At 42.4% G+C, this 13,167-nt stretch overlaps 1 protein-coding gene across 2 annotated transcripts in view; it reads right to left on the bottom strand.

The window, feature by feature from the left end:
- Positions 1 to 13,167, bottom strand: part of spns2 (SPNS lysolipid transporter 2, sphingosine-1-phosphate) — a 72,973-nt gene that overhangs the window by 19,092 nt on the left and 40,714 nt on the right. For both annotated transcript variants that reach the window (XM_085797288.1, XM_085797287.1), the window contains exons 4-8: positions 9,742 to 9,893; positions 6,901 to 6,967; positions 3,701 to 3,843; positions 2,576 to 2,728; positions 1,732 to 1,921 (exon numbers count right to left, since the gene is read on the bottom strand). In XM_085797288.1, coding sequence (XP_085653414.1) covers positions 1,732 to 1,921; positions 2,576 to 2,728; positions 3,701 to 3,843; positions 6,901 to 6,967; positions 9,742 to 9,893 — 705 coding nt within the window. The remainder of the gene's footprint in view (positions 1 to 1,731; positions 1,922 to 2,575; positions 2,729 to 3,700; positions 3,844 to 6,900; positions 6,968 to 9,741; positions 9,894 to 13,167) is intronic.

Here is a 13,167-nt window from a genome sequence, read left to right as displayed (position 1 = left end):
TGGGAACATCACAACACTTCCTACAGTTCGAGGCAGCAGCTGCGACGTTTTGAGTTTATGTCCTACTTGCGACCGGTTGGTGCAGCAGAGGACGCAAATTCTAAACAACATAGCAGAGTTGACATACTTTATTTATGTAGATATATAGGCTACTGTAGGTAGGTACACAGGCCGGAGGCAGCTGCTGTTCCTATTTGGCTGCTGCTGCTTTCTCAAACATGCACCCAGAGGGCTTTGGTTGCAGAGGAATCCTGTGTATCTGTATCTGTATTGACTGGGTTTCGTCTGGCACAGTTTAACACGGGTGGTTGATGTGCGTTTCCTGCTGGGGAATAACCCTTCTGCCAGTGTGCCAGGCCGACAGCGCAGTGCAGAGGGGGGCTATGTAGACGGGTCTGTTCGGAGAGCTGTGAACCAGACACCGTGACCGACATGTTGCCTCTTAGAAGACAGAAGCGCTGTGCCTTTCCCTCAGATTAGCCGCGTGTTGACGAGACAACAGCTGCGAGGGGTCAATCGGCCTCGGCAGAGCGGCACAGAGCGTTACAACCATGTCACACCTTATAATATAACACATCTGTCAGCTCTTTGCCATGAAACCCGAGTTGATCACTTACAACTGCTGCCGTATAGTACGATGATTTAATATTGTACGATAGAGTAGTGGGAGAAGAAGTGAAATTACATTTTTGAAGTCATGCCCCATCACAGTTGAGGGAATATTATTTTTAATAACAAAATACTTTCTTCTTGGATCCTAATCTGAGACCCTTTGTAAACTCTACAAAGAAATAAAGCAGGTGTCACTTGACTGTATTTGTAAAACAACACACAGGCCTAAAAAAACAGATCTGTAATCATCCCAAAAGTCATTATTCATATGAATTATTTGTCACTAATACTTTGTTTTACAGCCGGTGTTAAATGACCACAGTATATCATTACAGTGCAATCATAAACACAGCTCACATACTCTGTAAAAAGAAATCCTGCACTGATCCAGCAGTAAAAAGTCAAGAGGCCAAACTTGCCAATGTGAACCAAGGTCACATATTTAGGATATGGAGGGTCGTTTTGTTATGTTCCCTCACACGCATAGGAAATATTTTCCATCTTTCCAAGCCTTCCATCATCGGCTGACTTGTTGAGAGTCAGTTCCCATTCCTTTGTCTGTGATAAGAGTGAGAAATCTGCGCTTGGTGAGTTCAGGGGCTCAGACTGCATTGTTTCAGGGCGAGCGATTGTAAAGTTGCGCCCTTTCCTGCTTTCGCGAGCCAATCAGATGCACACGTAAAGGTCTCTGCTGCGCATTTTGCTTGAGACTCTGAACTTTTGGCCCAATGAGGTGTTAAGCTCAGCTACCTACAGCCGCTCCTGAGGCCGTGTCACTCTAACCTGCGATTCAACTATTCATCAGGATGAGCGACACCCAGTCAGCGCCTGTGGGCCTGAAGGGAGCTGGCACCCTGCTGAGCTTTTACAAAGCTTTCTCCTGTTGGATTAGTTACCAGACTTTCCCTCTTTTTAATTCCCAGTCCCTCAGGCTTTTCCATAATTTACATGCTAATATCACTCTTTGTCAGGGAGACATTTCTCAAAGGAGGCATGTTGGTTCTTTGAGGCAGGGCTGTAAAATTGGGACATAATCATCATCACACCCTCCTCAATGGTTTGAAAAGGAGGCAGCTTTTCCTCCTGCAGACACAATACCGTGCAGGAAATGAGCCTTACATAAGCTCCTACGATGCTCTTCTTTGCCACCACAAAGATGAGGCAGATGAAGATGGCCGAGCCCAGCATGCTGACGGCGCACACGAGCGGGTCGGCTCGCTCGGTCCTCTGGCGACACAGGCGAGTGGTGACGGCGCCGATGACCACGCCCAGCAGGCCCGTCACACAGGTGATCGCCCCGAAGATTATACTGGACAGGACAGGAGAGGAGAGGAAATAAGTGTTATATTCATATCATGTGATGTTTGTACTAGAGCTGCAACAATTAACCAAACAATGATCGATTATTAAATCAACTGTTTTGATAATCGAATAATCGGTTTGAGTAGTTTTTTTTAAAGAAAGAAAGTCCAAATCCAAAAATTTCAGCTTCTTAAATGTGAATATTTCTGGTTTCTTTGTTCCTTTATGACAGTAAAATGAGTATCTCTTTGGTTTGTGGACAAAACAAGAGATCTGAGGACATAATTTTGTGGTTTGGGAAAAACTGACTGACCTTTTTCAACATTTTATCGACCTAATCGATTATTCGTTTACATAATCAACAGATGAATAATGAAGATAATTGTTAGTTGCAGCCATAGTTTGCACTGCACACAATCACGCAGCGTAGCATTGTTAAGTATAAACAGCAGATGATTGAAATTCTTTCAAAATAATTTAAAGCCACTGAACATGGCACTGAGCCATCAAAACCCAGTTGATCCAGCTTTTCACATGAGGGACACGGAGTACAGTATAGGCCGGTACCTTTCAGGTTTCAGGTTGCACAAGTCAAACAGAAGCAGCAATGACTTCAAAGCCATGTGCCCCATCATGTTTAACCATTATAGCCTCTTCTTACCTGTCTGTGCTACTGCAGATGTCTTTTGTGCAGGGCTCTGCTGTCTTCTGCACCACCTGGGCCCTAACCAGGTACAGAGGGATCCACATACCGAATGCACCTGTGGCAAAGGACACCGCCGCCGATGCCAGGGAGGAGAACACGTAGCTCCGACTATAACCGTGAAGAAACACACACAAAATCAAAGAGGTGGTGATTAGTATACGGGTTTACAGAAGTTGAAAAATAAACATGCTGCTACTGTTCTAATCTGTAACTCGATCTTGAAACGTGTGGTTTCTCTTTGTAAAAACAAATAATACGGGCTTCTTTGGGGAAATCACCTGGTTGGAAAAGACTATCATTATCTCAAAGGTGAGATAACTAGAGTGATGCTAAATAGTTATAGCTAGTTGTATTGCCACTAGTTTGCTTGTGTGTTTATTGTACAGCACTTTGGTCAACCTGGGTTGTATTTTTAAATGTGCTATATAAATAAATATGTATTGTATTGTATATGTAAATGTTACGGAAACTGAGCCGATAGGTATCTCAGGTTGTGTTGTATTGAAGTAAACAGCAGCAAAACTTACAGATATCTCCTTTAATGTATGTATTATTCCTTATTTCCTTATATTCACTGTTTAATCACTTACTTTTCTACTTATTTTTCCTTATTGTTTAATTATTCCCTATGTTTTTGTTTTTAACTTGTAAAAAAATGTGTTTTTTGTATATATGGGTGAGGTTTTCATATAAGCCCTTTTGGGTTTCATACCTCCCCTTTGCACATCCCAGTCATGATGATTGCTCATAAATGATATGTTCGTGCAAAAAAGAAAAGAAAAATGCTCTTCATTCATTCATTCATTCATTCATAATTAGTCTGCATGGTCACATATAGGCCTAGAGGTAATAACATTTTAACATTTTAACCTATAGCCCACAGGTCTCATGATAAGATGGGCCGATACAGCTGGATGGTAAGAAACAGAGCTCAGAGTGTTGAGTAAATTATATTTGTTCACCTCTTGTGTTGACATTTACCTCTAAAGGTTGTAACCATTTAGTGGTTGTATGCAAATATGTGAGTACATTTTGTATCTATACTGTAGTATCATCACTGTACTGTAACTTGTGCCTTACTTCTTGGCGAGAGCCTTCATGTCACAGAACCAGGAGGTGCGGGTCTTGATGCGTCCTCCCATCTGGTCGGCGCTGCCTCGCTTTGGCTCCGGCACGAAGACCAGGATCAGAGTTCCTGCAGTGATCCCCAAAACCGGGGACACCTAGCAGAAAAAAACAAAGATGTATGAGGCTTCCGGTTGTGTAGACAGGGGCTGGATATTCAGACTGGGTCAGTCTTCTTGGGAGCGTTTTTTTTTTTTTTGGAGCGAGCAGATGTGAAATGCCAGACAAAGAGCGGTGTGTTTACAATCTGAATGGACGGCCACTGTGTTTGTGGATACGTCTGACATCCTATACAAGCCCGGTGGAGCTGAGAACATTCCCCCTGTTTACTCTGTTGGCACCGAGTGTGTGTGTGTGTGTCTGTGTGTGTGTGTGTGTTTATGTGTGCAGGCCTGTCTGTGTGTATAATAAGCATACAACAAGACTCAAAAAGACTTTTCTGGCTTTGAGCGCTTCCTTGTGCGCTGAAACGTCATCGGTGTAGGCTACTATCTGCTATATTCTTATACTATCAGCTTTTCTTTTATGGGTTAAGAAGAGGTGGCATGTTTGTGCTTGTGTGTGTCTGTGTGTGTGTAGAGGGGGGGGGGGCAAAGACAAAAGGCAGGATGGGATGTGTGGGAGTGGGTTTGTTTGAGTTATACAAATTGCTCACAAAAGAAAAAAACTGTTTCAACTGTCAAGGGAAATTCATTATATTATATTTCGTCGCTTATAAAAACTGTACTGTGGTTGTGTTGTAGCGTGTGTTTGTTTTTTATTGGGTTTTTTTGCAAAAAGCTTTTCTCTTAAGTCTTTTCATAATTATTCAACATGACACTGGGAGTCTGTGACCTTTGACCTTGTGCTCCCGCAGGGCCCATTAGATACTTCCTGTATGGACGGTTGGCAATCAAACAAATTAGCTGCTGCCCTCTCTCCTGCTCCTCCTCATCTTTGTGCATCTCCCTTGATCCTTCTTATCGTGCACATTTTCAGGAAGGTAGCTGGAACACGGAGGGCAAAAACAACCGGAAGTGCAGCTTTTTTTTCCTTAAAACAGGATACAGAACCTTTTTCATGTCTTGGTATGTGTTTTCCTCTGCATGCCACACCGGTGATTAATTGGCTTTGAGATTGTTTTATTGGAATGTCATTGTAGCTGCTTTGGAACAAAATGCCCCGCTCTTTGTTTTTTGTTTTTTTTTTATGTTCCACCAAGGCAAGAAGAAGAAATGTACTGTACTTCCTTTTTCCTTACAAGCCGAGAGAGAGCTGTCATTTTCAGGAATCTCTTCCACCACCATCCCACGCTGTGACAATGTTTAAATGTCAGGCTGTTCATTAGAAGTGTCAGGTCATAATATGTTGTTAAGTTTTTTTAAAAGCTGACCCTGAGTCCTGTTAGAGCTTTCATGGGTCTTCTCTCCATTTTGACTGGTATGTCTTATAAAAGCTGTTCACCTCTAAAGGTTTTGTCTCAAATACTAAGTAGAGCCCCTGTAAAAAAAGAAAGTGCTATGACAACAGTAATTTATGCTCCTAATTTAACACCTGCGACTACTCGTAAGTGTGCAACCGCAAAAAAGAGACAGGTCTTTCTCTTGAGGTAATACCCCACAAAGTCTCAGAACATTTCTACATTTCTCCTACGATCTGAGATTTGCCTTTTTAATAAAAGAAGACCCAACCTAATGGTCTTAGTGTTGATTTGTGTCACTAAAAAAGTTTAGAACCTTTACATTTCTTAAAAACCAGTGATTTAATTTGACCCAAATTTGCACCGACAAATTTTTCTTTCCCTGTAGCCTACAGATTCCTCTTCCTGAATGCATACTGGAGTTTGGACGTCATCATTTCCTTTACCATTGTTCTCCTTGTTTGCCATATGACGCTGGTGTATGCTGTTGCTGCTGTACTTTGTAATGTAACATCATAAGGACACATGTGTTTGACCACTCACAATACACACTGCACTGGTCACATCTGTTAAGAGCAGCCTGCCAGGAACATGCATTTAAACGCGGCATCCTGAGTAGACAAAACTTCCCTCTAGTAACTTCCCCCCGAGTGCACATGGACAATAATGGAAGCAGAAAGCATCGGGATGAAGAAGCAGCGCAGCCTTGTTATTTCACTGAGGCATTGATCCCGCTTCATGACCTCAGTGGGTCAAGTGTAATAAAATATAAATCAGTTTACGAGATCTTAGAAAGAAAAAGCTTCCAGCAGCGTCGATGTTTTATAGAAATCCGTTCACCTGGAGACCTGAACTACTATAACATTTTAATTTGAACATATCATTCAGAAGACACTGAACGGACTTGTAGAAAACATTTTGGAAAGGTTAGACCAGCTGGAAGCTGCTGAGTGGAGGCTGTGTTGAGATGTTCACCCTTGAGCTCTCTCCTCTGTCACTTTCCTGCAATGTCAGGGTCTCGACCGGCTGTTCGGCCGTGCACGTCCCCTGGTGCTTCTCCCACCACTCGCCCCTGTGACCCCCAGATCCATGACAGGCCTCTCTATCCAGCCCTGCAGGAAAGGCTCTGTGTCTGTCTTTGTACAGTATGCAAAGAGATCAGATCACATCACCCCAGTTCTTAAGACCTTACATTGGCTCCCAGTCAGCTACAGAATAGATTTCAAAGTTCTGCTACTGGTTTACAAATCACTGAATGGTTTAGGTCCAGAATACATGAATGACATGTTAGTAGAGTATAAACCCAGTAGAGCTCTGAGATCTACTGACTCAGGTCAGATAGTGGAGCACAGAGTTCAAACCAGACATGGTGAAGCAGCATTTAGCTGTTATGCTGCACACAACTGGAACAAACTACCAGCAGAACTGAGATCAGCCCAACTGTAAGCACTTTTAAATCCAGGTTAAAAACATTTCTCTTTTCATGTGCTTGTAGCTGAAAAATTAAAACTTTATCTATTTTCTTTTATTTTACTTTTATTTGCTCTTGCTTTTAACTCTGTTTTTAGTGTTTTGTTTGTTTTTATTCTGTCTTATGCTTCTTTTTTTAATGTTTTGTCTTTATGTAAAGCACATTGAGTTGCCTTGGTATGAAATGCGCTATATAAATAAAGATGCCTGCCTATGCATGTTTGGGGTGTGTAAGTGCAATGCAAGAGGATGATGATGATGATGATAATGATGATGATGCTCTTACCCGCAGTGCCCAGTGCCAGTCTCCTGCAGCTTCCTTGGCGCTGGAGCCCAGGATGTATCCCAGCCCACTGCAAAGAAACACAAAGACGACATATTAGCAACACAAAAATCATATATTAACAGTCTGAACCTAAAGCATTTCACACATCACACACACATCCTGTTTGTAGTCAGCTGTGTTGAGTGTTTGGGTACTTGACACTGAGAGATTATGACAGTGTCACTGATCAAAGCACCAGCAGCAGCAGCAGCAGCAGCAGCTTGGCTAGTTGGTCTATTTGTGGACTTGTGGTGATTTGTGCATGTAGTCGCACAATACAGGTGCAGATTTACAGCCGCACGAGCCAACAGAGCGCAGCAACAAAACCAACATGGCTGTCTGTCTGGCCGAGGGCTGTGTGTTGTTGTCACAGCAGCGTAATTCAATTTCACAGCGTTTTAGCTGCGTTAAAAGGGTGTGTTTTGTGTCGCAACGGGAAATGGCAGTGAAACGCTTTAAGGGAAATGTAACTAGATCAGATCAGATCAGATAAAGGGCCCCCTATGTCGTGATAAGCCTCTGCTGCTTGATAGCATCAGCATTTAAAGGACAAAGAGGATTTAAATAGTAAACTGAAGGTATAAGCGGCAGAGGTGTTGAAGCTGACAGTGCACATTATCCTCAAAAGAGTAATGTATTAGTAAATAAAGGGCGGGTTGGTCACTGATATTTGTCAGTGATTGTCTGGGCCTCCAGTAAAGCCAGCTCTTACTTAGGAATGACCAGGTCTTCTATGCTCGAGATAAGACATACAAACATGGTTTGATGAGTCATAATACAACACTACTAACATGAAGGGAGATTTTGAGTGACACCCCTATCACAACACCTTCGACCTGAGATAGATATCTAAATCCATCACAAAGCTGCGTGCGGGTCCTTCTCAATCATCAGGTAGCTGCTATCTTGTCAGTCAGGCGAAGGATAGTTGCTTTTTCAGCAGAATAGCAGAGATTCTCCTCACAAACTGTATTTCCAGTAATTCGCTGCACCAGAAAACGCTAACCTCCACTTGTACCGCTTTAAAACATTGTCTGCAAACTGAGAACACATGTTTTGCTCTTTTTTTTTCAATGTAGTGTAGTCCATAACACTAGACGCAAATCTGAAACATCTACAATATTAATTTCCGATCTTGAGTGCTGCAAATTTGGAGAATCTGTACTGTAGCAGGTACTGAAGCTGCAGGAAAACCCCTTATTCAGACGCTTAATGTTGATTTTGCCATTAATTTGTCACACTGCAGCTTCTTCCAACAGCTTGTTCAGCCCCTTTACTGTGATTAGTCTGTAAAAGTCAATCAGACTTTGAACCTGTTTGTGCAGACTGAGCCCCCCTGGCCACGTGCTGCAGGACCTGCTTTCCATTAGAAAAGCAGCACAACTGATGATCAATGTATAACGATGGGACTTTAGAATAGAATAATCCCTTATCTACATCGGATTCCTAAACAGCCAAACTATGTGTAACTGGTTTTTACATTCACATGCAGTATTCATGCATCTATCTGCACACTCAGAGCGATGAGGAAAACAGTTCCATGATTAGTTCTCCAAAAATAACGCCGCAGTATAAACAGGCTCAGACAGCATATGATATTTCCAGTGAGTGACTAACGGCTAATCTTATCAGAGTCCACCCAGAGAGTGTTTGGAAAGTTCAACACCAACAATAAAACTTGAGCATGAAAAATATGCTCACATCAAACACCGGTGCTTTCTGTGGGGCCAAGTTTAAAATTTGTGGAGGGGGAAAAAAACAAAAAAAAAAAACAGAGCAGGGGAATCCATTTCCCGTGAATCTGGTCTAATTCCTGAGGTCATTTCCTGGAAATGGTCATAACAACCTCGGTAAAGACAAACAAGAGGGAGGCTGAGTAGGATGTTTTACTCTTTCACCTTCTATTGTCTGCGTTGCTGGGCAGTTTACTGTGACCCAAACATTTTGGCTGCTCATAACACAGCCACTCAGAGGGCAGATCGCCTTTCCTTCGTTTATCAGGGTCCAAATAAACACATATGATGAATCGATGCACTACAGTACATAACTTTACATAACCCACTCGCTGGATTGTGCTCTGTCTGCAACAACAAATTTAGAGGAGACATGTCATAATTTTATGAATCTGTGATGATGTTTATAGTGCTGGAGTGGAGAGAGACACTGCAGCACATTTTCTCCTTTCCTTGGCGGCTTCCTTCTGTGCGCAGAAGCTGGAAAGCTGCTCGGGCACATTCTGTTAAGCACTGTATATAACAATAAACCTCAAGTGGCTCCTGTGTGCCGCATCCACACACGGCACATTCATCTTTTATTACTTGGCTATGTTTGTTTTCTCCCTGTGGCCCTTTTTCTGATTGAATGAACTGAAAAGGCTTGAGATTTAAGCTTAATAATACCTCCTGCTCCCCCACATCCCCCGCGCCACATCTCCAAAAAAAAAAAAAAAAGCCTCCCACCCTCCTTTAAGCTTTTGCATCGCCAATTGTGAGTTCTGCTTTTCTTTTTTTGCAGACGGGACTGAGCTCTTTGTGTGACTGCGGCTGAAGGAGAATGAGGTAGATAGGAGTGAACTCGACCTTCACTATGTGAGGGTAATTTTAATGATCTGTGCTTGAGCGTCTGATTTTCTTTCTTTTTTTTGCACCTTTTGATATAAAATTGGAAGAACAGGCTGCATAAACAGCTTTTATGTTGCAGAGCTATATTTTCATATGCATCTTACACAACACATGATGTTATTAAGTGGCTTTTTCCACGTGTATATTTCAAGAATACAGTCTGTGTTTGGCTCTTTCTTACCTTCCCAGGGGGATGGCCAGGTAGAAGACGGACAGCATCATGGTGCGGCTGTTATTAGTGAACAAGTCTCCTATGATGGTGGGAGAGATGGAGGAGTAGCTGGACTCACCGATGCCCACCAGTCCCCTGGAGAGCACAAACAGCCAGTAGTACTGCAAAGAGAGAGAGAGAGAGAGGCAAAGAAAAATGAGTTTTATTATCAAACTCTGCAGGGAAACTGTCTGTAAGAGTAGAATAGAAGAGAAATCCTGTTTTCATTGTGAATAATTTCCATTGGGCAAAACACAGCTCAACTCTTCTCTACTTTTAGCTTTCACAATACTTATAGAAGCAGATCTGTGTATGTTAACATCACATTTGGGGTTATAGCAAGAAATCTGCCTGCGTTAGATGATGTAGTTCGATATATAAATGAGAAGAGATGACGTTCGCGAATTCAAACCCATTATTTTTGCTACACTACGTGAACACAAGTGGATGTCGCACTGATCTCAAACGGCGTGTAAATGTTAAGCGCCTGTTACAAACGAGCACAAAGTTGGTGAAGGTTATCTTGATCTATCTACATACCAAGAATAATAACAGCTCATGCGAGTGTGAAATAGCGTCACGTCAGCATGGAAGAGCTTTAATGTGTTCAATCTTGTTTGGTCATATTAAATTACCACGGTGCATTATCTTCCATTGCATGAATTAAATTGATAAATTAAAAAAAAAAAAAAGAAAAAAGATGAAGAAGAGGATGAAAACTTAAAAGGTTTTCTACAGGAGGCTGCACGCTGGCAGGGGCACCTGTTATAGGCAGCTGGATGATTAAGGGTTTCCGTGGCAACCACAACTCACTGGATACGGACTTGTTGGGACTACTATGTCTGCTTTTAATGCTGCAAAGTAATTTGTGGTGGTTTCTCCGCACGCTGGAATGAGGCTAATTTAAAAATGGTGGCCACTTAATTTGCGGACAGTCTCATGAATAAAAATTAGGTGGATGTAGAGACTTATTTGTCAGCAGGATTAAACAAAAAAAGTGCTGAACACAATTTGCATGAAACTCAGTGGATGGATGGATAGGAGAAGGGCCAAGGAAGAGCCCGTTATATTTTGGTGCGGATCCAAATAATTGAATTTGATTTTTATTTTAATTTTTTGACATTGAAGTGCCCTTCTAGTTCATTTTAAAATGACACCACGTTGTTTTTTCTTAGCTTTACCACCTTACACATGTACGAGCACCTTGTGGGCTCTAATAATAAGTGTGTGTGTGTGTGTGTGTGTGTGTGTGTGTGTGCGATAAGGCTACACACTGTAGGGTTTGTCAGCTGTGAAAGGAGATTAATGATGGTGCTGTAGGTAGCAGAGGCAGAGCTCAGATGATGATGACCCCACCGCTGACCTGAGCTCTCAGCTGTCACTCCAGGCCTCATGCTGCTGGATGTGATTGGGTCGTACACACACAGCCATCAAACATCCTCTGGAGACCTCACCACACACACACATGCTCCGCACACACATCTCACTGTAAGATGTAACTCAAGGGATGCATCTCAAAATGGTCACCTCCATATCATTTCCAGTATGTTTTTATTGATTACTGTTTTTTAGCCTTTTGAAATGTAAGTATAGTAATCCTGTGAATAATCTCATTTGTCCAGGTGAGGGTTATCTCAAGGAAATTTAAATCGAATGCAACTGGACTTGGTTATTTGTACAAATACAAATGCAAATAGGCCTACAAACAACCAAGTCCAGTTGTGTTCGATTTAAATTTCCTTGAGATAAGTATAGTAATGTGTTCATAATTCTTCCCAGCTGAGCTGTCTCTTATATGTTTGAGTGTCTTATTATTTTTGAAGACTTCACAGACAGAATTTTAATGGTCTGCTGTTTTTGTGTGTGTGGTCACTGGACTGTCATCACCACTTGGTAGAGAAATGCCAGTAGCAGTGACAACAACAACAAAATATCCCAGAAGCAAATCCAGAGAAGCGCCATGAAAACGAGGGTTTAGAAACTGCAAAAGCTCGAAGATCGAAGTCTAGAAAGAGATAAAAGAGATTAAGACGGTCTCAGAAAATCTACTTCAACTTCAAACAGCAGCTCCGTCAGGCTGCACACTCACGGCCGTGCTCAGCAGGCTAACATGCCCACAGTGACAATGCTTAGCATGCTGATGTGTGTTCTCTTTGTTTCAGCACATAGACAAGTCTCCTTTATTGCAGATTGCGCTAATTAATGTGTCATTTTGCACAATGACTTACTTTGTCTCTCTTTTTTTTTTAATATATGAGCTCATTAACCAAAACCGAATTCTGTCAGATTCTTCTGCAAGTGAACGTCTCAGGTCACTGTAACATTATGACACCTGGCTGGTACGAAGCTGTGGTTCTTATCCTAGTTTCACCCTGTTTATATTCATGAGATAAGAAATGAAATGACTCAGATTTCGTCTGGACACAATTGTCTACAGAGATAAACTTAAATAAATGATTATATGATCCATGTTATCAACAGGGCGTAGGTTATTTCCAATGCGAAACATCCAGCTGTTTGACTCGCAGTCTGGAGCAGTGAGCTGTAGGCAGCCGCTTAATGCATTTCAAAATTTCAATTGACCTACAACTTATCATTTAATGACGATCATCTGTTGTGGTCCGGCAGTAAAAACTCTGCAGTTTATCTCGACGACGGTGGCAAGTTTCCTCTTACGTAAGATCTGAATTCTGTATCTGCTGCAAATCTTTTCCAAAATGCCCCCAGAGTGTTAAATGCATAATGATAGGACTCAGTCGTAAGTGGCCATTAACATTTCATTACACGTCTTGGCTTTCATCTCATGTGCCGTAGTAGCGCTGTTACATAAGGGCCATCTTGTCGCATTTGATTGGCACATCCAGGAACATGTCTGGAGGAGGGAATTAGAGGAATGTGGGAGCTGAGGACCGCTTCTCCGTCCCCTCGACAGACAGCAGCCAGTGGCCTTTGTGTCATTTGTTGGAGAGGAAGGCGCCCTTTAATTTCATTTTTTAGCCATAAGCGGCCTGAATGCATTTCCTGCTTAGGGCAAATGATGGCTGCTCCTTCTTGTCTCTCCCTGAGTCTGTGGGGCGTTTATGTCAAAGGGCGCCGCCGCCTTCCTATCCTGAGACCATCAAAATCTCCGAGCTGTCATTCCCCGAGTCGCGCGGCTCTGAGGCTGAAGAGCTTCAGCAGCGAACTGGCTCAGCAGATATGCCATGTGCTGCATAAATTTCACTCACATAGCTTTTAATGCCGCATGTCCCTGCCAGTCAAGCTGCTTTCAATTGTCGGTTTGTTCCTGCTCGTAGTGCGACTGACTGTCAAATCAAGACTGCGTAACAACAAGGTCTGTCTACAGTATACACCCACACACACTTATAAATGCACATGTACTGTACATACAGAGCC

This window comes from Trachurus japonicus, chromosome 14, assembly GCF_045865225.1.
Source record: "Trachurus japonicus isolate A0001 chromosome 14, Traja_1.0".
Classification (NCBI taxonomy): domain Eukaryota; kingdom Metazoa; phylum Chordata; class Actinopteri; order Carangiformes; family Carangidae; genus Trachurus; species Trachurus japonicus.
Note: the sequence above shows the minus strand (reverse complement) of the source record. Positions and strands in the feature narration are given on the sequence as shown.